This window comes from Chelmon rostratus, chromosome 2, assembly GCF_017976325.1.
Source record: "Chelmon rostratus isolate fCheRos1 chromosome 2, fCheRos1.pri, whole genome shotgun sequence".
NCBI classification, from domain to species: Eukaryota; Metazoa; Chordata; class Actinopteri; order Chaetodontiformes; family Chaetodontidae; genus Chelmon; species Chelmon rostratus.
The window spans coordinates 22214097-22240422 of record NC_055659.1 but is presented as its reverse complement, the minus strand read 5'-3'; the positions used below and the strand labels follow the sequence as shown (position 1 = coordinate 22240422).

At 43.4% G+C, this 26326-nt stretch overlaps 2 protein-coding genes across 4 annotated transcripts; both read left to right on the top strand.

The window, feature by feature from the left end:
- The first annotated feature begins 610 nt into the window (after positions 1 to 610).
- On the top strand, positions 611 to 12162 carry dcaf12 (DDB1 and CUL4 associated factor 12). The gene is made up of 9 exons (XM_041954766.1): positions 611 to 1014; positions 2870 to 3160; positions 3910 to 4188; positions 4693 to 4753; positions 4959 to 5152; positions 6760 to 6825; positions 9320 to 9482; positions 9774 to 9952; positions 10129 to 12162. The coding sequence occupies exons 1-9, from the start codon at positions 955 to 957 to the stop codon at positions 10285 to 10287; spliced, it is 1452 nt and encodes a 483-aa protein (XP_041810700.1). The 5' UTR covers positions 611 to 954; the 3' UTR covers positions 10288 to 12162.
- A 348-nt stretch (positions 12163 to 12510) lies between these two features.
- Positions 12511 to 25976, top strand: ubap2a (ubiquitin associated protein 2a). 3 transcript variants are annotated; one of them, XM_041947471.1, is made up of 27 exons: positions 12511 to 12565; positions 14467 to 14604; positions 15153 to 15230; positions 15473 to 15583; positions 17676 to 17838; positions 17986 to 18066; positions 18148 to 18211; positions 18738 to 18838; positions 19019 to 19077; positions 19180 to 19250; positions 19538 to 19712; positions 19821 to 20088; positions 20224 to 20528; positions 20761 to 20987; positions 21203 to 21488; positions 21870 to 21909; positions 22046 to 22220; positions 22585 to 22636; positions 22890 to 23205; positions 23376 to 23467; positions 23658 to 23708; positions 23829 to 23922; positions 24006 to 24422; positions 24549 to 24653; positions 24757 to 24824; positions 24918 to 25109; positions 25191 to 25976. In XM_041947471.1, exons 2-27 carry the CDS (start codon positions 14509 to 14511, stop codon positions 25284 to 25286), a joined length of 3783 nt encoding a protein of 1260 aa, XP_041803405.1. In that variant the 5' UTR covers positions 12511 to 12565; positions 14467 to 14508; the 3' UTR covers positions 25287 to 25976. The 3 variants fall into 3 exon arrangements, with proteins under 3 accessions (XP_041803405.1, XP_041803414.1, XP_041803397.1); XM_041947480.1 differs by lacking the exon at positions 12511 to 12565 and adding an exon at positions 12886 to 13150; XM_041947463.1 differs by lacking the exon at positions 12511 to 12565 and having other exon boundaries at positions 14115 to 14604.
- Positions 25977 to 26326: the final 350 nt, after the last annotated feature.

Sequence of the window (26326 nt, the reverse complement as noted above, 5' to 3'; positions counted from 1 at the left end):
ATGTCTTTGTGCGCATGCAAATAATGACCACCCTCAGAGAATCCAGTGAGCCAACTCCCTGGAGAAGTTATATTAAGATGTATGATTTCTTCACGGTGTGACATAAATAACATACCAATAAAATAATACTTAGACATTTCTACTAAACAAACCATTTTTAAGAGAAAAAAACTTTTGATAACTTATGATTTGTTGGTGTGTATATATTGCCTAAAATTCTATTAAGAAAGTCCAATCTGACTATTAAATTCATCCAAGGAGAATTGAATCTAAAGCAAATCGACTAGGAGTGAAGAAGCACCTTTGATGAGCGGCAAAACCTTTTCAAGCATCTACAACAAAGTCCAGTTAGCCTAGATTTAATCCTTGTTGGATTACCATGATGATTGAGAATCGTCACAGACAGATTACTCTATTACATTTGTGTGTATTAAACTTGCATTATTACAAATATTTGTATAAAACTGTTCCCTTACTATAAACTATGTCACTGAAACGCAGTATGCTCCTACAGTAGAGACGGATCAGAATCATCTGATCAATGGTGCTCGTGAACGAGCACGCACGACGCTCGCGTTCACGTACGACCTTGTTTTTGTTGATGTTTAATTTGAGTGCGGCTGCGCGCTTCTCAATGCTTTCGCCGTTGCTGACGCGACTCGGCACGAAAAAAGAGAGTGTGAACCCTTTGGCAGTGCCTAACGATTCGGCTGAAAGTAAACAGATCGCACGACGTGAGTGAAGTATTATTTGGGAGCCTACGATAGTAATTCAGCGACAATCTTAACCAGCGAGTAACCAACCTCTCCCGTATGTGATCGCCCTTCCTCCTCGTCGGAGTCGGACGCTGCCAACGAGGGCCAAGGAACTAAATAGCATATCGCCATTATATGATCCAGTATCCAGCGTCACTTTTACCCTCCATGTGGGTGAGGGAACTGTGTGTATCAGATTATGGCGAGAAAAACAGTTAGCAGGAAAAGGAAGGCAGGAGAGCCCAAGGACCAACAACAGGTAGGCGGAAACCGGTGCCGATCCATGTAAAATAGCTAGTCAGTTATATTAGCATGCTAACTAGCACTGGGCTAGCCAGATTTAGCTGTTATAAGACATGTTAGAGGAAAAAATACTGATGACATTTTTAACAGATTAATCACTATGACACAATATGGACAAACCATCACAATCGAGGTTTTGTAGAACCAACAATACATTGCGTTTCTCTTTGAAAGTCAATACCCGCTAATGTTAGCATGGCTTTAGCCAACGGCAGTCCGTTGTCGATCGGACAGCTAGGTTGACGTTAGCCAAAGGGCTAGCTATCTCATAATATTAGGGCTTTTATTTAATTCTAATCATGATAAAGTAGCCTTTCCGTGAGTAGATAATATTGTCAGTCCCTTATTCGGTTGGTGTATCATGTGTTATCTTCGATTCATTTTCCAGAATAGCGTTAATCATGACTGAAAACTGAATTTGCTTTACAGTAGCGAATTATTAGGCATAAATAGCTGTAGCTAGCAGTTTAGCTAACGTCAACGTTTACATTAGCTCCAACGTTGACTAACAGTTGGCCAGCTAATCTACATACAGGCTAACCGTAGGTTGATTTATCCAAGAGAACCAAATGGACCTTTGCTGAATTGACATACAACATTTCTAAAAAGCACGAATGTCTTTCTTGTAATGTCACACCTGAGCCCAGGTGTTCCCACCACAAAACATGCATCGACTTAAACCAGGTTGGCGTTATCACTAGATTTGCAGTAAAATGTTTTATCGTCTGCTTTTACTGCTTTGTCTGTCAACAATGTCAAGACATGTCTTGGACATGTGGGGCCACTATCATTCACCAGTAGAAATTAAGCACATTCATATAAACAGACTTATTTTTTAGTCTCTTAGTCAGTCACACCAGACAGTATCAAAGATCAAGGGAATATAAACACAACTTAAGTTGGGTGTGAAGAATTGGGTCAGGGTTGGGCAATTAATGACCACCAATAGTCTTTGGAATTTATTTTGATATAAATTCAAATTCTGCCATTTTGTATGAGCAATCAAAATAAGAAGATCCAAAAGTACTTGGTGCCTCACTCAACAGTGCTTAGCAACTGGTGTGTACTTCTGTCAGAAGGAGTGTTCTGGGAAAAGACTAGTTGATGTGCTAGTCTCTCTGTGTTGCCTCTTTTTATTTGTAGGGATTCCCACATGATATAATTTTCCCACTTTACAAACTGCAATTCTTTGCTACAATAGTGTGTATTCTATGTTTCTATGTGGTGTGTTTAAATATATATATGAAACCAAAGCAAATTTAAAAGCTGTGACGTGAACTGAGGTTGTAAATTGTGAAGTGTGTAAGGAGAGCCAGTTCGGTGTGAGTGAAAGATATCTTGTTGTGTTCCTGACCAGCAATGATGCTGACTGCATTGGTGCCGGATAGGTCTTATGAGTTCTACTGACTAACAATAGGTGCACTCGGCCTGCGTTGACCTAACGTCAGTGATGGTGTGCATGTGTGTGTTTTGTTGTAATACTCCCATGATCCACTAAAGCTCTTAAATCTGTATCAGCAATCTACAGAGATGTGTCCACAGTGGGGGATGGGTATGGCTTAGCACAGATAGTTTGTGATATTGACATATGGATTAAGAAAGCTGGAAAAAAGTGATGTAGTTAGATCATATTATTTTGAGGCTTATTTAATGTTTTATTCATGTACTGAATTAACTTCATTGTAGGCTGACCTGAATTTCATGTAAAACATACTTAGCGATGGTCTGTGAAACATTTTGGATTTGACAAAATCATGTGCTTCTCCCACAGAAAATCTTTTGCCTTGACCTTTCTCTCTCTCTTTCCTTAGCTGGGCTGGTGTCAGGCACCACACAAGCGGAGCCGTGTTTCTTGTTCATCACGTCATGCCCAGCAGTGGTGGTGCAGTCGGCGCTCAGTGGTATGTGCCCTACGGGGGCGGGAGTTCAGGCCTCAGCAGCAGCACGAGTTGCGGCTCCAGCGGAGCCTGCGGGGCTTTGCGGCCGGCAGGCTCCCTGGCATCCTCAAAGAGAGGGAGTTCTCACTGGGGCGACTCAACAAGGTGTTTGCTTCACAGTGGCTCAACCACAGGCAGGTGGTGTGTGGGACCAAGTGCAACACGGTGAGATGTCATTTTGTTATTAACCTGTGGTTATTGTTTAGACATTCCCATACAGTTTCAGCACCTGGTGTTAATCTTCATGTACTATCACTTAATCAGTAAGATTACATACTCTCAAATAATAATTATATAATTAATAATAATTGACAGAGAAAGGCAAATCTTAGATTATTGCAGCTGTCATGTAAATGCCACATCAGGTTGTCTGCCTAAAGGTTAATATCAGAAAGTATAATGCAAGTAACTACTAATTGCTTTGTAGTTATGATTTAGTGATGTGTCACAAAAGTCAATTGGGGTTCTCCCAGGATGTCTGTTAAAGGAGGTGGTATATTCCTGGGTGGCCTTTGCAGTGTGATGTAATGCCTCTTCTCATTTTGCCTAAATCTTAATAAGATTAATACAGTAAAATGAACAATGGCAAAAATGAATGGGTCAGGCTCAGTAACTACAAATCTAAGGTTATGGTGCTACGTTGGTAATTGCTGGTTTGTCCCCACCAATTTGGATATGAGTTACTGCCTCAAGTGCAGAAGTTTGAGTGTCTTCAGATTATTACATTGTAAGGTCACACCCTCACCATTAGTGTACCTTCAAGATACAGTCAGTAATCATTTATTGTCCTTAAAAAGAATCATGGTGAACTATCTATTATGTTAGATTAGTGTCAGCATGTCTCCATTCAATAAAAAATTTGTACATTCTTTTAATAACCTTGATGGAAATGTCTTTCCTTCCTTTACCTGCAGCTTTTTGTAGCTGATGTCCTGACGGGACAGATAACACGCATTCCCATGCTGAAGGACAGGGAGTGTCACGGTGGAGGCTCTGGGGTGGTGGGTGCAGTGGTGGCGGGGCGGCAGTACCACTCCACAGCTGGCTCTCGTTCCCGGATGGACCAGCAGGGCTGCGGGATCCACGCTATTGAACTCAACCCCTCTAGGACGCTGCTAGCTACCGGAGGAGACAACCCCAACAGCCTGGCCATTTACCAGCTGCCCACACTGGACCCTGTTTGTGTTGGAGATGTAAGTGGTCTAGTTGGCATCTTCAGTCTGTTTGTGAGTGAGATGTTTGTTAGTATGTTGGTTTAACAGTCCAAGTTTTTTATGGCCTCTCCAGCAACCAGGCTTTAGAGAAGGCAATGCTGGTTGGCCCCAAGAGTGAAATATCTACGTAACTACTGGTATAATTAAACGCTGCCCCCATGTCAGATTTGTTCAGTGATTCAAATAGGTCTGGTGTTCACTGATGGCTGTTTCCCCTGGTTGGAAAGCAACCAATCAAAGCTCAGTAGGCCCAATTAAGGACAGGAACATCATCTTACAACACTGCAAGCTAGCAACCTAATTATATTCACCAAAAACTGTGACAAAACTGATTGCAAGCGTGATTGATTATGGATACAGCTACATACTTTGTTAATATTGCCCAGCCAGTTTAGCATTAGCTATTCAGCAATTCAACCTGAAACACATGATTATGTAAGACTAGTTGTTTTGATATTTACATAGTAGCTATTTGTTTTTCAGGACGGTCACAATGACTGGATCTTCTCCATAGCATGGATCAGTGACAACATGGCAGTTTCTGGTGAGTTGTCTGTATTAACTGAGCTGTGTGGATGAACGCTGCTCTGTGAGCATCGGGCAGTGAGCAGGACATGCCTTTTTCTGATGCCAAGTCAGTGCTCTCTACATGCCATGATGACAATCCTGACTGCTTATTTTTCACTTTTGTATGCAGGTAGTAGAGACACTCTGTAATCTCGATACTTCTTGTGTGTTGAAATTCCCAGGGTCCAGAGATGGCTCCATGGGCCTGTGGGAGGTGACAGAGGAAGTAATGAGCCAGGCAGAGCGCAGTCAGAACGAGGAGTCTGTACCCTCCTACGCACACATCTCTCACCGTGCCCTCAAGGACATCCCAAAGGAGTACACCAACCCATACAACTGTAAAGTCCGTGCTCTGGCCTTCAACAACAACCATAAAGTAAGGTTCATCTTAACTTAGACTGTCAGAATTGGCCAAAAACATGTAGGTTCGAACAGTTCGAAAAATCCTACATTTTATATTCAATCAATTAAAGTGTCATTTACAGAGCTTCCAATTCATGCTGATCCACGTGGCCTGGGAGATTTGAATGTCTCGGACAAACGGGAGTAATTGTGGTCACATGTTGCCTGATTATGGGCCCTATTTTCCCTTGTTTTTGTGTCCAAGTGGCTATTGAGTGAGAGAGCTGCCATCAGCCGCGAAACGGCCTGCAATGTAATCCCTCTTTGCGTTTGTGTGCTGTCAGTCTACATCTATGAAAAGTGCTTGTTTTTGCCACTGACAGGCTCGGATTGTTAAAATGAGTTTCTGACAACATTGCGGAAAGGATCCCTTCATAGAGACTTTGTTAAAGAGTAAGATCCTTCTTGTTGAACAAGAAAACACACTTCATTTCAACTTGAAAGAATGAAACGAAAAAAAACTCACCAAAGCAGAGAGAGAAAAGAGCGTGTAGAGCCAGAACATTTTCACATCTAACTCAGGAATTATTTTCACTGGACATTTTAACTGGAGAGATTTAAATATGTCAGACTTCACCAGATTTTCCCAATAAAAAAAAAAAGAGACACAGTGCATTTAGTAGCCCAGGCTCATGCAAGAACAGCTGCGCCATGGTGCTGCTTTTTTCCCCCCACAATTGAATATTAGTTTTCACAATGTGGATTTTTTATAACTTGATAATATGTTCAGATTTAGAATATTGGTTGACAGCCCTTATCCTGACTAAACTGGTATCCACGTTATTGTGTTGTGCTTGTTAAATATTTCCTACAAGACTGCCAGTTTTTAGGAAAACACAGGATAGGAGAAAGATCATTTGAACCGGGGCACTCTAAGATTTCTGTCATTTTATAATAGTAATAATATTCATTAGGCTTAATGATTAATTGGCTGTTGTCAGGAGATCAGGGTAGGCCTTTTCTCTGCTGTATGTGATTTGCTGCTGTAGGTTACCACCCTATTTGATTATACAAGAATGGGTTGAGCCTTGTTTTAAGTAGTAGCACATTCATAGGAACTGCTCACCTCCACTTATACACCTCTTCTGTTCATTGCTTGTGCAGTAAACTGTTTGTTACACACTTGCACGCCAAGTTAAGCCAATGGAATCATGTGTGACAAATGTTAACACCTCACTGAGCTCACGGCAAATGGAAGCTGCGTATTAACCCATGTTTGATGTTTGAAGCATACTGAGCATACAGATGGACAGCAGTGGAGTGAGTTATGCTGCAGGAATGGTCTGAAATTTTTCAAGTGATGCTTTTATGCCGTGAAAGTGGGTCACCAGAGGAATCTATTGCAACCAGCATTCAAGCTAACTAGAGTAGTGATCTAAGAAAGGAGAACTGACAACCTTTGCGACGTATTTTCAAGCCTACAGGGGAGTATCTGGTGTGAAAAATGCTGATGTTGAGGATAATTTGGTAAATTCTTGCAAAATGTTGATTGGCAGTACCTGTCGTCTCTCGGTTCTGCCCCCATGCACCTCAGCTTCAGTTATTTTCATCTGTCATCCCTTCTTGTTTTTCTCTTTTCAGGAACTGGGTGCTGTGTCGTTGGACGGCTATTTCCACCTCTGGAAAGCTGAACACAACTTGTGCAAGGTAAATCACAATGCATAGGTTGACTAATAATTGTTATGTGACATGCACATTTCCTCTTCGTATACACCAAATGTCCACTGTATTAGGTACACCTGCATGATCTAATTCAATCCGACGCAACTGTTCTGCCATAACATCTAATTACAGGCATATAATGGTTAGTGTTGTACTAGACTGCATTACATTGAAAGATGATTGTAATATTCTGGCTCCTCGCGTGTGAACAAGGGGGACAAAAATTTAGAAACGCCTGTCAATTTATGTTGTCCAAAACAACACCACCTTTAACTATGACCTTACATATCTAATTGAACTTACACATTTCCTGTGAAAACTGAATGTTAAAAGACTTAAAAACTGTTAAAAAAAGACTGTAAAAGTTTACTTTATTACTGTTGTATTGAATTGTATTAGGTTGTACAGGTGTACCTAATAAACTATGCTATATATCACTATAAGGTGATGCATTTAACTAATCATGAACCAGGCGACTTTAGTGAGCCGTTTCGATCGACTAATGAATCTGGGCGAGGGTATTCCAAGTGGCAGCATTACTGAAGCACGAAAGGGAACTCAAAGCGGGCCAACAATGACACAAGGCCTGACTCGCAGCGACTCTTTCCTCGTGCCAACACTGCCCCAAGCGCTCTGATCTCGGGTTATTCCACGCTATGGAACAGTGCTCGCACACTGTCTTCCCACATGGCAATCTCGAAATTAAACAAGGAGTTTCCCAGCATTCTCTCCCAGTACCAGGCGATCAATTGAAGTATTCTGCATTTGGGCAAAAATGACATGACTCAGGAATCTTAAAAAAAGGACTTCACTGAACAGTTTAATACAGTTGAGAAGTTGTCAGTGGGCCTCTTCCCACCCCAGGAACTAATGTGCTTTCCTGACTACTCAGTCTCAACATATGGCTAAGCAGAACCTGCAGCCTTAAAATTCTGAATTACATATACAATTTTAATGTATTCTGTGGGTGCAGAGAACTTTTTACACCCAATGGTGCCCACCTAAGCAGGACTGCAGTGAAAACAGTCAGAACTTTCTTTTTGCACTCCGCCTATGATGAAGGATCATCAAACATCTCACCGCAAGTGGAGTCACACAATACAGGTAGCACAGAGCAACCACAATCTCCACAATTGGAGAACATGACTCAGGCTGAGTTTCTGACACTAGACAAGAGTCATGATGACCTGCATTATCAACAAAGGGCACTTTAGTCATGACCGAAGCCAGTACAGCTATCTGACTTCTTCACCGTCTTGATCTCAACATCATCTCCGCCACATATTTGTAAGGGGAAAAAGGAGGTGTTGGTGTGTGCTGTGACCAAACCGTCAGTCTCCATCTTGGCCAGCCTACAAGTCTTAACTAAAAATGCAGGGCACCCCCTTCCTTCTGTCCCCCTCCTCGTTTGGAGAGCTCTCTTCATCATCCTCATCAGTGGCTTTGTGCTTCATCTCCGCTGGCAGCACAGAGCGCCAAATGTTTATTGAGCATTATTGATAGCAGCAGCAAGGTACACTGTAGCACTGTGATCTCAGGGTCCCTGCTATCGTAGAGATGGTTTCTGTTCTGAGAAAAAGCTGGGATCCAGTATGCCTGTAATGTTCTTGATTAGTAGTAGAGGGAATCGACTGCATTCATCCTATGATGTAAATCAGTCTAATGTGTTACCTGTATCATGACAAGCTCAGAGTGCCCCAAGAACCATCTGACTCTTTTGAAACTATTTTTAATTCTGTAAAAACTGATTAACAGTTAATTACAGTTGAGTAAGTATTTAATAGCTAATGGCTCAGTGCTGTCAGGCACTTTCCCAAAGTCACTAAAAATATCTGCCACTAAGCGACTCTTAGAAAGAGAACTCTGGATAGTCTCAAATCCTCTCAGACATGCATACTCACACTTGTGTGACTTTAAACAATGCCAAGAAGAAAGGACTCTTCTTGACATAATATCTTCGGTGTTCCTTTACTTGGGTCCCATTTATGCCACGGTCTGGTTGAATACTCAGTTCTGATTGGCTGCAGGCTGTCCAATAATTCCTGATAATGGACACCTACTAAGTAGTCCCAGTGAAACTCTCCATTCAGCATTCTAGAGTAATGTGCTGGCTACATAGTATTAGCCTGTATCTAAAATTAGTCTCCTAACAACAGGGATGCAGGCAAAGCCTCCATTTACAGTTTATTGCAAAACAGCCCTCATGGGATGGTAATGATTGTTTCAGGTATTAGTCAAACCCTTGCCAGGGAAACTGAGTTATGGCTATGGAAAAATGTTTGATTTTGATTGCAAAACGCATGAAAATATGAATTATTGGTCTTTTTTTTTCCCTTTGGCATGTGACCATAGTATAAGAAGGATAATTCCCTTCAAGGTATGCATTATAAGGAATTAATGGCAGGCAGAGGCCAGAACCATCCGACTCACAGCGTCGGGCATTATCCCTTACTTAACAGTCTATGTTGTTTCCCTCTAGATACTGTCCACCAAGCTGCCTCACTGCAAAGAGAATGTGTGTCTGGCATATGGACAGGACTGGTCAGTCTACGCCGTCGGTTCTCAGGCCCATGTTTCCTTTCTGGACCCGCGGCAGCCTACACACAGCATCAAGTCCGTCAATTCCAGAGAGAGAGGAAGTGGTAAGTGATCTATAAACAAAGCTAAAAAGAAGCTAATTGCACAGGTGATGAAGAGCTGACCTCCTTAAACTACTTTATGAAAATGTTTGCAGTACTTTTCCCAGTTGGCTTGAAGAAATCATTTATTTAGCCATATTTTAACAGCATAACAGTTGTGGCTGTAATTTCTCTATTTCTAAAGTATGGTTCAGGGCCCTGCGTGGGGCCGACAGCGATCTTAGAACTCACAGCAGGGAGGGTTGATGTTTGCTTTTGGTAGCTTTGCCTGAAGACATCTGTGTGTGCACGCAGGGATCCGATCAGTGAGTTTCTACGAGCACATTGTGACAGTGGGCACCGGCCAGGGTTCTCTTCTCTTCTACGACATCCGTGCCCAGAGATTCCTGGAGAGTCTTTTGAATCCAGCCGGGGGGTACCGGAAGTGCCCAGGAGATGGCATCCTTAAGCTTACTACAGGGAAAGGCTGGCTGGTACAGTTTTTCTTCCTCTTCTTCTCTATTTGTCTTCAATAAACTACTCCTTGTTTGAAAGATGGAGTTGGTTCGACACAAATGTTCTAATATTTTAGTCACAGATTATTTGCATTTTCATAACGTTTCCTTTCTTTTCTCTCTCCTGCTGTCCGACTCTTCTTCTCTGCTTTCAGAATCATGACGAGACGTGGAGGAGTTACTTCTCTGACATTCATTCCTTCCCCAACGCGGTGTACACCCACTGCTACGACGACTCCGGCACCAAGCTGTTTGTAGCAGGTGGACCGCTCTGTTCTGGCCTGCACGGCAACTACGCAGGACTGTGGAGCTAGCCTCTCCGTCTCCTGCTCTATCACTACATCCACGTCCACATTTTTACTTAACCAGTCCCTCCGTCCCTCTCCCTCTTCAAGTCTGTTGACATCACTGTCTCTGGTATCCCTCTTGCTCATTGGATTGTCACTCTGTTTTGCTCACACGTGGACTCAGGAGCATGATCTTGCCCCCACCGTATCACGGCTTTCAATATTATTGCTGTGTATGTTTGTGTCTACCATTACACTATTCCTTCTCCTTCAATTATTCCTTTGCTCCTTCCACCTCAGCTACTCAGTTTTTTATATGAAAATGTACAAACTATTAATAACAAGTAATTTTCTCAAGAGCTGCGATGTCTGCCAGTAAGGAACTGAATTTTGAGAAACATAAACAATAAAGTAATACATTTTTTCATCATCATTTAAAACATTTACATCCAATCCGCAGGGATTAGGCTATGGTCTTTTGCTGGCTTGTTTTTGTATGTAAGGATAGTGTTTACTGCTGCTTTCTCTGTGATAAATGACAGTGTCTTTGTGAAATACCTGTGGAGTTTTCTCCCAAAAGTTCCTTTTCATTCTCTCACTGAAATGGACGGCAATAAAGAGAGAGGGAGAGAGGAAGAAGGACTGAAGAGACAATACATTTTGAAGGACTGAGCCGGACTGCAGTTTGACGTTTGATAGAGAATATTTACTGGTTGGAACAGCCCGTCCTTTCCCGCAACAATCACATAGAACGTCTCTCTTCTGTCGGAACTAAAATGAAGAAGCCAATCGTTATGGGACACGGTGTTCGTATTTTTCTCACTGAGATGACGTAGGGGAGAAACAATAAGATTGCTAAATGCAGTGTTCTGCTATGAATTAATCCCAACAAATGCGTATTTTATTTTTTGACTCTGTGTGATTTGACAGACATACCCCTGCTGATATTCTAACTAGCTTTATTTGTATTTATTTTCCCCTTTCTGTCACCTTTGTTCCGTTGGTCGGGAGTCTTTATACCTGCTTCTTTTGAAAGACTTATTGTCTTTTTGCCCTTTGCTCATGTTCCTGTTCTCTTAGGCCAGAATGCTTTCAGCACATTTGAACATTGCCGGTGTTCAAATCATGATCTGTAACCATTCTGGCATTGCTCGAGAATTGACCCTAAAACTTAGGAGCGAGTTAAGCACATCAGATATGATGATTGATAGGTGAACCTTTAATTACTGGATTGAATCCTCCCTCCTTGATTCTGGGACTCCTCCACGAAAACTAGGGAGAAGATCTGTAGTAGCTCACTTCGATCTTCTCAGCCATCCAGCAAGAATAATGCAAAGAGAACTAATGAGAATTTCTGGACTCTACCCTGGAGTGTGATGCTGCAAGCACATAAATTTGTTATCACAGTTGTAAAACATTTTTTTTTTCTCCTTTTTGTTGTACCAAGGACTGAGTGATTCTGCTCTTTTCCTTGTTTAGCAGAACCAGGGTGGGCTTGAGTTGCGTTTTTGCCTTCCTCAAGTCTTTCTGTGAAAGACTATCACAGGTGATCATAGTTTTCCTTTTCTACAGTTTTCATGATAATGACAGATTGAAAAGAGAAACCCAAATTACGACCACAAATTGAACAAATAACCAACACTTTTGAAGTGTTTTTTATATATAAATGTGTATATGTATGTGTAAAATACATAGGGACACTTGCATACATTTTTATGTATATGTCTGAGGAAGTGTGTGGATTGATCTGTCTACTTGGTGATGCCCTGTTTTTTTTATACATGCCTCATGAATGTTTTTACAAATGACTGAATCTGAGGTTATTGTAAGATATAAACATCTGAAAAAAACAAGCTATGAAATCTTTAAAAAGAGTAAATAATAAAAATAAAATGTATATTGATGTAACCTTTTTTTTGACATCATTCAATCAGTGCAAAGATTTCCTCTTGACTTAAAATTAGCCACTGCTAATTTAGGTGTTAGCATTAGTGAAATCTGGAAGTGGTAGCTTCCAGGACAGAAAAGTCTCACTAGCAGACCTGCCTGCACTGTGATCATATACTATTATTATATACTACTAGTAAATGATGTAGCTGTGTGCATCTTCAACAAGCACAACGAGAGAAAAAAGATGCAGACATTAAAGTGGAGCTTCAGTCCCAGTTTAAACGACGCATATGTGACAGAGAGCGTTGAAGGTGAAGTTAGTTGTGACCCGGAGAGGAGAGCGGAGCATCTACCGCGGCAGCACACGTCACGTGACCACCTTGTCTGCTGCTGGCTGAGTGAAGCGTGTTAGCAGGTAACAAAAACACTAATTTTCTTTATGTTTTCCAACTTCAGTTTCTCTACCCTAGCGCGTTTAAACCATATACTTGAGCCCGTGTTCGCCGAAGTAGTTGGTTGCTGGCTTCGTTGTTTTGCTTACACGGGGTTGCGAGGGATGTCTTTCGCAATTTTTCTGTTGTCTTGTTCCCGGCGAGCAATGTCGGGATGGGATTGTGCTCCGCTGCGAGGCCTTTTTCTTTAGATTTGATAGAGCTATGTTTTGTTAGCTGGCTAGCCGGTTGTCTACATGTCGAGGACAAGCCTGATGTAACTGCTACTATTGTTAGATAACTGCGGATCTATAAATACGCATAAGACTTTAGCGAGCCGGTTAGGCGGCCGTTGGCTATCAACTTGGACCAGATTTAGATAGCATCGTTAGCTAGCTTCATCCCCACTGCATCGTTTGTTCACTATCGACGGTGTAGTGTCAGCATTAGCACGTTAGTAGCTAAGAGTTCATGCTAGCGAGGACAAAGGGACCCCAGTACCAACAGCACCGAGTCTGTTTGTGCTGAGTCGAAAACGACGCTGCGAGAATCTGGTTTGTTGTTGCAAGGTAGACAATGTTAACGTCAACCGTACCGTATAGTCCCAAATGCAGACTCGAGAATAAGTAACCTAACAGCAACGGGCTAACGTTAGCATTGGTTCAAAACAACGCTCCGCTTGCTTTATTACGTTACCGGAATAAATTGTGGCCAATTGTCAGTCAGCTGTAACCATGTAGGTGCTAATATACATAACGGTCAACGCATCCGTGTAACTTAACCTATATTTGATCTGTCTGTTCCGTTTGCCAAAATAAATGTGATCGGCAATGGAGATGTGCAGAGTTACTGAATGATTGCTTTGTTGTTGTTTGAGTCAAACACCGTCGACACTCATACTTATAATGATATGTTCGTATTTGATTTATTGTATACAAATTGCAGCTAGTGCCTCAGGATTCTTCATAATAACAACATATCTTTACATTTTATCACTGAAATTGCATTTAAAGCCAGTTCGTCCTTTTGCACTAGCTTTGTTCAGTCCAGCAGCCAATGGCAGCAATGCATTTGCCAGCGTCACTCGGGCACTGTAAGCTGGATTGCTATTGTTCTCTGACATACAACAAATGGGTCAGCGGGGATATCTGTAGTTATTTTTCTAGTAATGTCCACCATAGTCAAAGTTTGCAATTTATATTACATGGCAATGTATTCGTCTTTACGATGTTTTAAGCAGCCAGCTTTTGCATCTATTTGCAGGTGGACAAAGCCCTGTGTGTGTACATATATGGTTGTTTATGAAGTCTTTAATATTTGCTGCTGAAAATGATTTGTGCTTGGTTATGTGTTATTACACCCAATATGCAGCAAGGTTCAAATTGTAAAGGACTCTGTTGTGGAATACGCACAGAAGAATTCAGCATTTTACTGCAGTAGTTTGATTTTAAGTATGTGTTTGTATAATATATGTTCTTATTGCTTTAAGCTATGAGAGGGGATGTGGGGTCAGGGTGTGCAGTGTTTGTTCTGGTTCACACACACTGTGGCGGCGCCGTTTGTAAGAGGACACTGGGTCGGTCTTCCTCCTTGACCTAGATTTTCAGCAAAGCTGTTCTGTCACCAGGCCAACAGTGTGTCTTAAAGCCTCCATGAGAGCAGTATTCATGATTGTGCAATATGGCTTAGCTATGTTTACAGAACATATTTCTGCTATCAAACACTTATTTCCGTCTTTGCACTCACAGAAGGGAAAGTATTGAATCTCTGCTGTAACAACATTGTAAATGAACTGAATGTAGGTGTATGTTTTGGACATGACCTGTGTGTTTAACAACTGTTGGTTGATTTCACTCATCCTTCCATGTGTTTTGTTTCTTGGCAGATTTTTCTATTTTGTACATACAGAGTTTTGTATATACTGTATATGATGAGCTCGCTGGGCAGCGACAAGGCCCGGGGCCCTCGGGAAAAAGTGCTGCCTGCTGCCACTCACACATCGCAACCACAGAAACAGATACAGGTGAGCAACCACCTGAACATAAAACAAATTCAACGAAGGAACACTCCTTTGATCCACAGAAAAATTCGAGACACAAGTGCACACGACTACACATTATGCAAGGACCTTCATGATCAATATTGAAAGAATAGAATAAATTTTTTAATTGCAACCACATAGTGCATTAACCTTTAACAGCAACAATAGGAGGATTTGCTTAGTAACTTAGTAGTTTCAGACAATGAAAACAAGCCAACATTTTTTTTTCCTCCTTTTAGGTATGTTTGCACAATCTAATGCAATCCAGCTCTGCCACATGTTCTTCCTTTATGAAGCTTATAATATTAAGCTTTTGTTAAAACTTTCCTAGAGGTTTTATAACAAGTTAAATTGATACCTCTCTGAGCATATCAGTCAAAGCTAAACATTATTTTTGCAAAAGTAGAATGCATGCCTGTGCTGTTGGATTACATAAAATTTTCCAGGTGTACCTAATAAAGTGGATATACTTTGTTCTTTCCTTTTTCTCCTCTGTTAACTAAAATTTTACATTGGTCTCCATGTTGCAGGCTACTGCTGAGCAGATCCGGCTTGCCCAGATGATCTATGACAAGAATGATGCTGACTTTGTGGACAAAGTTAACCAGGTGATGACAACTTAAAGTATTTGTCAGAGAATACAAGGCTCATTGTCTGGTTACTAGGCTGAGTCAGGGCGAGCCGTCACATTCTTCCATGAAAAATGCATGTTTGATCCTGTGAGTGATGCCTTGTGGTGCCCTGATTTGTACTGTAACAGGGTGCAAAACTAGCACATTTTGTCATTGTTACACCTTTTGCTGACTACCAGACATTTCTAATATGATGTGTGTTTGTTACTTTCCTCCAGCTGATGGAGGTAACTGGAAAGAACCAGGATGAGTGTATGGTAGCCCTCCACGACTGCAATGAGGATGTTAGCAGAGCCATCAACTTTCTCCTGGAGAGCACCTCGGACATGGTAAATGACATTATGTCTCATTTAATCTCATCTTGTTTCAGAGATGTGTCATTTTGAAGTTGTTTCTGATTGCAGCTATTTAGGCTTTCATGGCATGTCACATCTTTAAGTTCTGTCTATCTTCATGATCCCAAAGATGAGTTGTTTAAAGGATTGATTGTTACTGTGCACTTGAAAACGGCAAACATACCGATAGTTCATCCACACAGGTGTTTTCACTTACTGTGCCTGATTACACCTCTTGTCGGGACTATGTAGGAGTGTACAGACTGTGTTTGATTGACATCTCAATGACTTGTACCTTAGTTTACTTGGACCACTTAGGGTGGGACAGTCTTAATGCCTTTATAATTTTTATTAGTAAGTGGAATCTGGTGACCTCATAAAATTCCAAGTATTGCACTTCAGGCAGAGTCCAACCAATGAGAGTAACTGAAAGCAGTTGTGTAGATGTGTAGGACCTTCAGTCTTTACTTGTAGACACTGTTTAAAATAACTCTTACAGATACAATAACAGATGGGCCACAATTGTCAACTTTTTTTTCTCATTCTTTCTCCTTTATTGAGATGATATAGAAGTTCATACAACCTGTATCCTAAACTTTTTATTGAATTTGTAGAAAGGTGGCATCATTTATCCAGAATGTCACCATGCAGATTTTTTTAACTACTGCAGGATTAACACCATGTATGCACAGGCTTTATAGTGAAAGCAGCATGACCTCCATCAGTGTCTACACAACAGTTGTTTGGTTAGATGACTTCTTTGTTTCAGCAGTGCTCGAAACCCAAAACACAATCGCTGTAGTTCAGTTTCACTTTTAAAATGCATGCAAAGCGAAATACAAGCCACTGTGTGGCCTGTGAAGACAGCTGTATTGATTAAAATAGAATCAGATTTGTTCGGTCAGATGTGCGTGACAGAGATGAGTGAAAAACGCAGCTGGAACACACCCTGTGTAGACAGCCTGACAGGCTGCTGGTCCATGTTCAACAGAAGTTTAAAAAAAAAAGGCCAGAAAGATATTTTATATCTCGGTTTGTTTTTCTTAGTTAAGAAAAAATAAAGCCTTGTGGCACATCACTACTCGATTTCCAGTTATGTAACATGCTCAGAAGATTAACAAATGCTGTGAGAAACACAAGGTTGTTGTGTACATGCGTTGTGAAAAGTGAAATCCATCTCTGCGGCATCCTTTCCCACAGCGACTGTGCAGTAGTTTCCTCTTCCTAACGTCAGGGACTTTTAGCATGAAGGCACACTACTGTCAATCATTTTCCCCTCTTCTTGTTCAGAGAGTCAAACAGTCAAACAGGCTACCAAATGTCTGGCAAACACGTAGCTGTTGTGCTGCCTGTGTGTTGCCAGTCTGCGTGAGTGTCCCAACATTTCTGAAGAGTACCAGCCTGCACAGATGGCGAGGAGAGGCTGTAGGGCAGGGCAACCAGCCAGACAGCTACCCATGGTGTTGTTTTGGTTTCGTGGAAATCCAAAAATAGCAAATAGTTGGTTTTCCCCTCTACGTGGAGTCTCTATGTTCTGGTATATACTGCAACCATCTGATTACATCTTCTGCTACTTCTACTGTACTTAAGAGCTTCACTTTCATCAACAGAAGGAATGGAGTAGGTATAGCAGCGTAAAAGAATATTTGCCTGTTAAATGATGAACACGCTAATTGAAGTGACTGTATAGTTACAGTCAATACAAATATAATGAATGTTTTTACCCTTTATTTTACCCACAGAATCATATAATATTGAATATCTACCATATAACAAGCCTTCATCTGACATTTGTTTTTCTTACAGTGCAGCTACACAATGCACACTTCATTACAGAAGTTGGTCACAGGATAGCTGCCATCACAGTTTTTTGTAAATGTTTCATGTACTGTTTGGTATAGTGTCTCTTTTATCCTCTTGAACAAAATACAGTAGTTGAAATGTGGGTTTCAACCACTGAACACCAGAGGCTACTTTGACATGATACTGTGAATTGTAACTGAAATAGGAGCTTGTTGTTACATGTTTTCATTTATTCTGTCTGTATTTTCTCTTCACTGTCCTGTCATTCCTGTTCTTTGTTTAGACTTCATGGGAGACGGTGGGAAAGAAGAAGCCCCTGGTGAAGGACGGTCCATCAGAAAGCAAGGAGAACAAGGAGAACAGGGAGAAGAAAGGAGAGAGAGAGGCTAGCAAGGGTCGCGCAGTGGCCAACCGCAAGGGCAAGGGGGCCAGTCGCAGCCGACAGGGTATGTTGTCTAAATCTCACATTTCTACTTTCACCGTTTCTTTTGAGGCTTCTCAGCATCATGTTTGATTACATCATACCATTGCTAATGTGGTTGCTTTTTTGTGTGTGTCTGTGTTTGTGTGCACACGTGTTTGTACACGTCCAGCACGTCCAGAGGAGAATGGTGTGGAGGTGACACCAGTGGACAGAGGTTCAGATCGAGGTCGGAGGCTCAGAGGTGGCCGAGGTGAGCAGATGCACATTAATACACCGTCAGCACGCCCAAGACTTGAGTGGATGTTGTTGACTTTTGTTGAATGTTATGCAGGATCGGGAGGCCGAGGCAGAGGCAGAGCACCAGCAGGGAGCCGGTTCTCGGCCCAGGGCATGGGGTATGGTGTCGATGCGCACACACACACACACACACACACACACACACACACTAGGGTTTTCTAGTACTTTCAGGTGTAAATTAATCAGTACCAGATGGCTTTTTAAAGCAAGCAAAGGACTTTTTTAATTGTGTTTGTTTCTTAATGAGTAGAGGTGGTGCATTATTTTTGCACCTGACTTTGTAGTGTGTTTCCATAGCCTTGTCTTTGCTCTTAAAAGATTGTGAGTCTTAAGTCACAAGTCCCATCCAGATGTGGTATCGGGAAAAAAAACAAAAAAACAATATCCCACCTAGGCCTCTACACAGCACCTTAAACTCAAATGTCAGAAAGCAATAAGTCATCCCTCCTGTGATGGGAACGTTGCCCAGTGGAATAGTATAAATAATAAACAACAATATTCCAGACACTTTTTATTAGGAAAATAATTAATTAAATCTGTTGTCGCCCACTGTCAACCACACCCTGCCTTTTTTTAGTTTATTTCTGTGTAACTGAGTGTAAACTCACCTTGACTCTTCCTCAGGACCTTCAATCCTGCGGACTATACCTCAGAGGCTGGGACAGGGACCACACAAACTGAGGTGTGGGACAACAACTGTGCCAACAACAGCACAGACGGGACAGGTATGCTCTCTCAGAGCAGATGTGCAACTCTTGCCACATGTAAAGGCAAAGGCTCTATGCAGCCAGTACTGTATAGTTCTGTGTATTTTATGCAAACGTCCTATAGGTATTCTGCATGTCGTTAACCTACTTATCCCACATGTATTTGAACTCGGTGACTCATTGTTGGCTGTCCTCTAGTTGCCTGGAGGAATACCTTGGAAGACTGGGCAGCTGAGGACTGGAGTGAGGATGTTAGTGTGAGTTGAGACAAAAAACACATTACAGGATAAGTAACAGTGCAATATTTGGGTGTGTTTTTTTAACCCTTTTGTCTCTTGGACTTTTGTGTGTTCCCGCAGCTCTCAGAGACCCAAGTGTTCACCTCCTCGTGTGCACCTGCTGCTGAGAATCACATCACACCTGGGCAAAGGTAAGTAATTGGCTCAAATTGTAATATAATGTATTGGCCCCAAACTTAATTTCACGCCAATTACCAACAAGTTGGTATTCAAAGTGCTCTGTAGTTTCAGTTCCGTCTATCCAAAAAGTCTGTCAGCAAACAAAGGAGTATCTTTAATTTTGGGTGGTATACTGTTAATATACATACTGTAATGATATATTGGTAGTGGAAAATCAACAATCATGTACAACTCACTACAATGGCAACTTGATGTCCTGCGTGCATTTTCTAACTGACTTTAACTGTTTCTGTGCCAGTCTGGACCTCACCTCTCTACTGCAGAAGCCTGTGGGTGGAGGAAGAGAACCACCCTCCTCCTCTTCCTCTCAGAGTCTGGTCTTTACCAACTCCCACCACCACCAGCCACCGCAACAGCAGCTGCCCCCCAGCCGCAGCGCCACCAGCAGCACAAGCTATGCTCATGCTGCTCTGGTAAACTCTCATATTTGATACTCTGCACACTTTTTTCGTACACGTTCCTCCATCTATCACATGTAAACAAAGAATGGTGATTACACTCTCTCCTTCTGTCTGTGCCAGTCGTCAGTTCTAGGAGCTGGTTTTGGGGACTTGGGGCAGGCCAAAAGGACTCCGGCGAGCGCTGGAGCACAGATCCTGGAACAGCTGAAGGGTCCTGGTTTGGGTCCGCTACCCTCATCCCAGGCCACGCCTCCTGTCAGCACCCAGGGAAGCAACGCCTCCATCGGTCGACTGCCAGGCCTGGCACCTGTACCTCCACCATCCTCATCTAGCTGGGACATTAAGGCTTCAGAATCCAACACCACCTCGCTGTCCTCACAGTTCAGCCGTAAGCGTTAAAGTGGAACAGTCATAGTTCAGTCATGCAAGGAAGTCTGCTTTCGTAACATGTATTAATGTAGGCATGTGTGTGTGCCTGTTTATAATCCTTGTCCTGTTCTTTTTTGTGTGTCTGTGTCTGCAGGTGAGTTTGGCCTGCAGCCAGAGCCTTCTCTTGTGCTGAGCCAGCTGGTTCAGAGGCACAGCGGCCCCTCTTTGCCTCTGGCACGTCAACCCAGTCCTCCATCACAACAACAAGCGCCCGCTGCTTCAGCCTCACCTGCTCTCCAGCACACCACCACGCCAGCACAGGCAGGCCCGGTGATGGCCGCTGCTGGTGCTAAACCTCCTGCCCCCAGCGCAGGGCTGGACCCTCAGGGTGGCTGTACACCACAGCAACAACGGGCGCAGCTCAAAGGCCAGAAACGAAGGATACCTCCCACATCAAAGGTAGGGGGTGGAAGTTTGATTGACTGGAGGTTGCGATTACAATCTGTTGCATATGTGGAAACTCCGGAATTTAGCTACAGTTATCTCTGGCTTGGGTCTGAGATTCTGCATATTTTTTGTCAAGGCAACAATGCATGTAGTTTTGCAAATCTTTGGTAAAATTACCAAATTAAAGTAGTGATATAAACTTAATATCATGGTCCCCAAACCTGGCCCTCCCCCCTCCTGGTAGATCCCCTCCACGGCAGTAGAGATGCCAGGCTCGGCTGACGTCCCCGGGCTAAACCTCCAGTTTGGGGCTCTAGACTTTGGCTCGGAGTCGCCGTTGCCGGAGTTTGGAGTTGTGGACAATTGTGTGAGTGCGGCATCCAGGGAGTCCACGCCGGCCCCTGCCTCAGCACCTCCTGCACCAGGGCCAGGAACACAGAGCCAGACGAGCCTGTACTCCAAACCGCTCAGGTAGTGTCACTGCTGAGTGACTAGTCACATCTGTTTAGTATAGAAACTGTGCATTTGATTCAAAAAGCTATAAAAGATTACAAAAGATGCATATCATTAGAGAGCAAGTTTTTGTCAACAATTCTATAAATTATTTGGAAATGAATGAATGACACCAAATCCTACTCATCTGGGTTAATTTTGATTTAGTTTCTCTCCCTGCTGTGGTCTTGCAGTGAGTCACTGGGCAGCTCTCTCTCCGTTGCGCTGCCTCTGCCCCTCTCCTCGTCAGAGCCAGTGTATCACTCCTCCTCGGTGGCGTTGCCCAGCCTCGCTCCCTCTTCATTAGGGAGTGCCAGCTCCGCCAATCCTCCCTCCTCTTCTTCAACAGCCTCCACCAGCTCCTCCTCTGTACCCTCATCCTCTCACTTCTCTACAGTGGGGGGGAGTTACGATGGGACCATGCCCCCTCACACACGACTGGCCTTTTCCCAGAGCAAAGAAGCCACAGGGCCAGTCATGGTGAGTAGAAACAGCCAACAGGAACGCTCATCCTGCTTTTTTTTTTTTTTTTTTAGGCTTGAGACATTACGCGGGTCAACTCCATGTTGGGAAACTGTGTCTGGCTGTGTTAAGCATTTGTTTTCAAATGAGATAAATTAAACTGTTTTGCTAGCAATTCCTGACCAGAAATCCAATAGCTGTCCAATTGTCCTTCAAAACAGCCCTTTTTAACCCATTATTAAAAATAAAGAATAGCATGAATTCTGTTAAGAAGTGATTTGACATATTTGTGTGCTGTCTGTGTCTTTGCATTGTGTATTTTTGTCACGTAGATGTGGTAATGATCTTCATCTGTTATCAGTATATGCGTACACTGAGCTGTGTTTCCTTTATCACCAGAATGGTCTGAATGGCGTAAGGACCTCTGCTGCTCTAGACAGTAAGTGACCTCCTACTGATGTATTCGTTCAGTGCAGACTTTCTCTTGTAAATGTCCACCCACAGCCATCCCTCTGGGGCTTTGCTATTTTGAGTCAATTAAGGTTAAAGACCTTTTTCTGTCCTACTCCTCCCAGCTTCATCAGCGTCCTCCACACCAAAGCCAGATTCACCATCTCTAAACATCAGCACCAACGGTCCCTCGGCTCCCTCCTCCCACTTACCGTCCAACCTGCCTGCACACAGCTCCACCACGCTCTCCAGCCTGGCACAGGACCTGCCCTCCGCTAGCCAGCTCAACTCACTCAACAGGTGCCACACACACACACGCCAGACTGATCACTAGCTTTGACTTGGCAGAATAGGCACCTTGAAATTCATTCAAAAGTTGAATTTATTACCTTTTTGACCGTTTCGTCACCCTGAAGTCTCAGGAGAGTGCAGACTAGTGGGTGCCTGTTGCTGCCACTCCTGTATTCTTTCTAACGCTAATTGATTTCTTAATACACAGTTATACTTTCTTAATGTTAAAAATTGTCTCTTGCATCCAATAAACAACTGAGCACAGCAATTAAATTGAGGAGAGTGGCAGTGTGCATACTAAAATGTTAGGAAGTTGTCATTGCCAAAACAGCACGCTGATCATCACTCGTTCCTCTCTGCCTTCACTCTGCAGCCATGTCAGCAGTCACTCCTCAGTTTCAGCTCTGGGCTCCAGCTCTCTCACTGTAAGTACCTGTGCGGTCTTTCACAAGCCTGATGCCGTATGTATGTTCAGTATGATGAATGCCACATAAAGCTGGAAGGTTTCAGCATTATCAGTATCCCATTATTAACAATTAAGGTGATCAAGACATTAAGTCCTTGTTGCATAGGATGAATCACAAAAATATTAAGCTTTTTTTTTAACATATATATCAACTATTATACGTATATGGACCCCCAATTAACCCTCCCCCTGCAACTCCTCGCCATCCTCAGTACACCAGTGTTGACAGCAGCAGTGTGAGCTCCCTGGCCCCCTCCTCTGGCTCCTACACGTCATCGCAGCCATCGGCCTCAGCCCTCCACTCAACCCACAACAGCAGCAACAGTAGCAGCAGCATCAGCCACCTGGCCAACATGCCCAACATCGGCAACAACATGAGCAGCGCGGTCGGCGGTATCGCTGGCACCAGCGGACTTCACTCTGCTGCCACTGCCGCCACCACAGCGCTGGGACTTGGCTCCAATGGAGCTACTGCCACGTCCAACCTCTCTGCACCCAGGACCGCACCCCTGCTCTCCTCCTCCACCGGTACATACACACATACACCTCAGGCACTGCCAGACCTAATGAGTGATGGGATGGTTTCGCGCATTTTTGTGCACCCCTGATGATACAAGTCCTAATAGTTGGAATTGTTTTGTCTTCATGTGAAAAAACATTATATGGAAGTGATGGTTGCTGTGGCGTTGTATTGACAGGTAAAGCTCCTCCTAACCTGTCCCAGGGAGTGCCTCCTCTTCTCCCCAACCAGTATATCATGGGCCCAGGTGGGCTGCTGCCAGCATACCCAGTAAGTAGCCCTTCGGAATCTATTATCATTGTAGTGTGCTTGTTTTTCTTTTAAATCGGTGAAAGCAAACTGATATTTGTCAGTCCCATCCTTTTAATTGCCTTGTACATCTTGAACCCCCTCAGAACAGTGTTCATTGACTGTATACCCGTTTTTGTAGCTGACTGTGCCTGTCCTTTGTGTTTCACAGCAGATCTATGGCTATGAGGACCTCCATATGCTCCAGTCCAGACTGCCTATGGTGAGTCTTATTACCACATGCTCAGAACAGCTCTTCACTTCTTCTCTAGTCCTCATTCAAGTGTTTTAGCTTGTTTGGCTGTTGTGTGGCTGCTCCCCTGATCCTCTTCTGTCCTTTTAGCCCTCTTTGCAGGATTACTATGGAATCACATTCCCTGGCCCCACAGCGACTCTCTCTGGCAGAGACGGGAGCCTAGCCAACAACCCCTACTCAGGTAAAGCTCTTTACCCTTTGCTGACCTTCTCTAAACTCTTAAAATCCAGTGTTTGTCCTAGCCTGATCTCCCCCATTTCTCAGGTGAAGTCACAAAGTTTGGCAGGAATGACTCCACCTCCCCAGCACCCCCCACAAGCCTGGCGGCCCCGCAGCCTCCCCAGGGCCAGAGCCAGGGACAGAGCCAGGCCCAGCCTCAGCCTCCTCAGGCCCAACCTCAGCCCCAGGGCCAGCCGCAGCACCACAGCAGTCAGCAGGCTTTTCTGCCTCCAGGCTACAGCTACACAGGCCTGCCTTACTATCCTGGCGTGCCCGGCGCCGTACCCAGTGCTGCCGCCTTCCAGTATGGCCCCACCATGTTTGTTCCTCCCGGGGGCCCGGGACCAGCCTCAGCCAAGCAGCACAGTATGAGCCTTGGTCTGGGAAACCCCTCGGCTAGCCCCTTCCAGCAGCAGACACAGCAGCAGCCCAGCGGTTATGGCCAGCACACCTTCAGCTCAGGTTGGTGAGCACACCAATTTATGTCATTTTTGAAAATGTTGTTGTTCTGTTGTTAATAGTAATAATACATTTCACAGGAAATAGTGTATGTAGTTTGAACTCTAAGGTTGATGTTTTCTTGTCCAGGATATGAGGAGCTGACAGCGGGGCCAGCAGGAGTAGACTACAGTAAAGGATACAACTCCTCCTCACAGGCACAAGCCAAATCTGCTGCTACTGGACCCGGGAAAGGTGAGGGGAAAAAACAACACTCGCTCTTCCTCATATCGTAGTTTGGATTTTTAAAGTTGTTTGGAATCGTAACGTGTAAATGTTGTTCCTGTCATTCTGCTAGGCGTCTCAGTGACGTCCAGTAACTCGGGTGTGCCAGACATCAGTGGAAGTGTTTACAATAAGACCCAGGTGAGCCTCAAACACTGCCCTGTTGCTGTATAGTTTGCTGTTTATACTAATAATACGATGGAGTTAAATTTGTTCTTTATCCTCCATGTGCAGTCTTTTGATAAGCAGGGTTTCCATGCGGGGACCCCTCCTCCCTTTAGCCTGCCATCAGCACTGGGGGGTCCAGGGCCTCTGAACCCTGGAGCAGCTCCTGGAGGCTATGCACCGGCCCCATTCCTCCACATCCTGCCTCACCAGCAACCACACTCACAGCTGCTGCACCACCATCTAGCTCAGGATGGACAGGTACCAGTCACCGATGTTTTTCAGAACTTTCACAGGTGAGAGGTTCTCAGATGTTTCACACGCATGTCTTTCCGTGTTCAGGGTGGTCCTAGCCAACGCGGCCAGTCCAGCAGCCTGCAGCAGAAGAGCCAAGTCAACAAGTCGAGCTACGGCAGCTCCCCCTACTGGGCCAACTGAGATGGCTACATCTAGACTGTGTGCGTGCATGGACAGACACCAACACACAGCACCACACCTGCGTATCTGACTGACGAGATCATAGAGGGACAAACCATTTTACAACACAAGCTAAAACACACACACTACCCCCCCCCCCCCCCCTCCCCTTTGCTCTGTATATCCCCCTTTTCAAATGTATGGCTGTTGTATGTAAAATATATTTATGTATGTATTTATACAGTATATATGTATTGGTAGGACATAAAATGTGGTTTTCTGCATTTTGTTTTTATTTTGAAGGACATTTTATTTCAAAAAAAAATGTGGAAAGATGAGAATGCTAAATCATGGAGATGAAGTTGGTGAATATACTTGAACACAAGCATCTTGTGATGTGGATTTTTTTGTATGCATACATGAATCGAGAATGATGTACAATAGATTCTACACATCATTTTCACGGCAAAGGCCTTTTTTATTTTAGAGAAAATACGTTTTTGTAACTTTGGTCTCCCGCATCTGTGAATCCTTATATTGAGGGTGACTTGAGTTGATAGCTTGACTTTTCTTTTTGCCCCATTTCCCTCCATCTGTCTCTCATTCCTCGACTTTTACTAGTTGGCTGGTTTCATCAGCCAGGCCTTGGATTTGATGTCATTTTAACATTGGTTTAATCCTTGTTGTCCAAATTAAAAGTTATGAACAGTTTGTCTGGGTCTGGCATCAATATTTACCAACCACGTTGTTTTTCTTGATTCAGACCCACAACTTTCATTCACACGCAGTATCATACTCTGAACCAGAGTTTGAATTCTTCTTGACACTTCCCCAATTTTACAACACACTGACAATAGTTGATAAACTAAATACGTGAAGAATGTCACAATGCAAAACATGTTCTGGATGGAGGCAGTATTGACGTAAGTACTTTGTGTATTTTGGCACAAGCCCAAAGGTACTAACTCTTAAGGTAAGTGAACGCGTTGTACAGGTTCAGGCACCAGTAACAAGAGAAAATTACATATGAGGCACCATATTAAGTTAATACACTAATTATA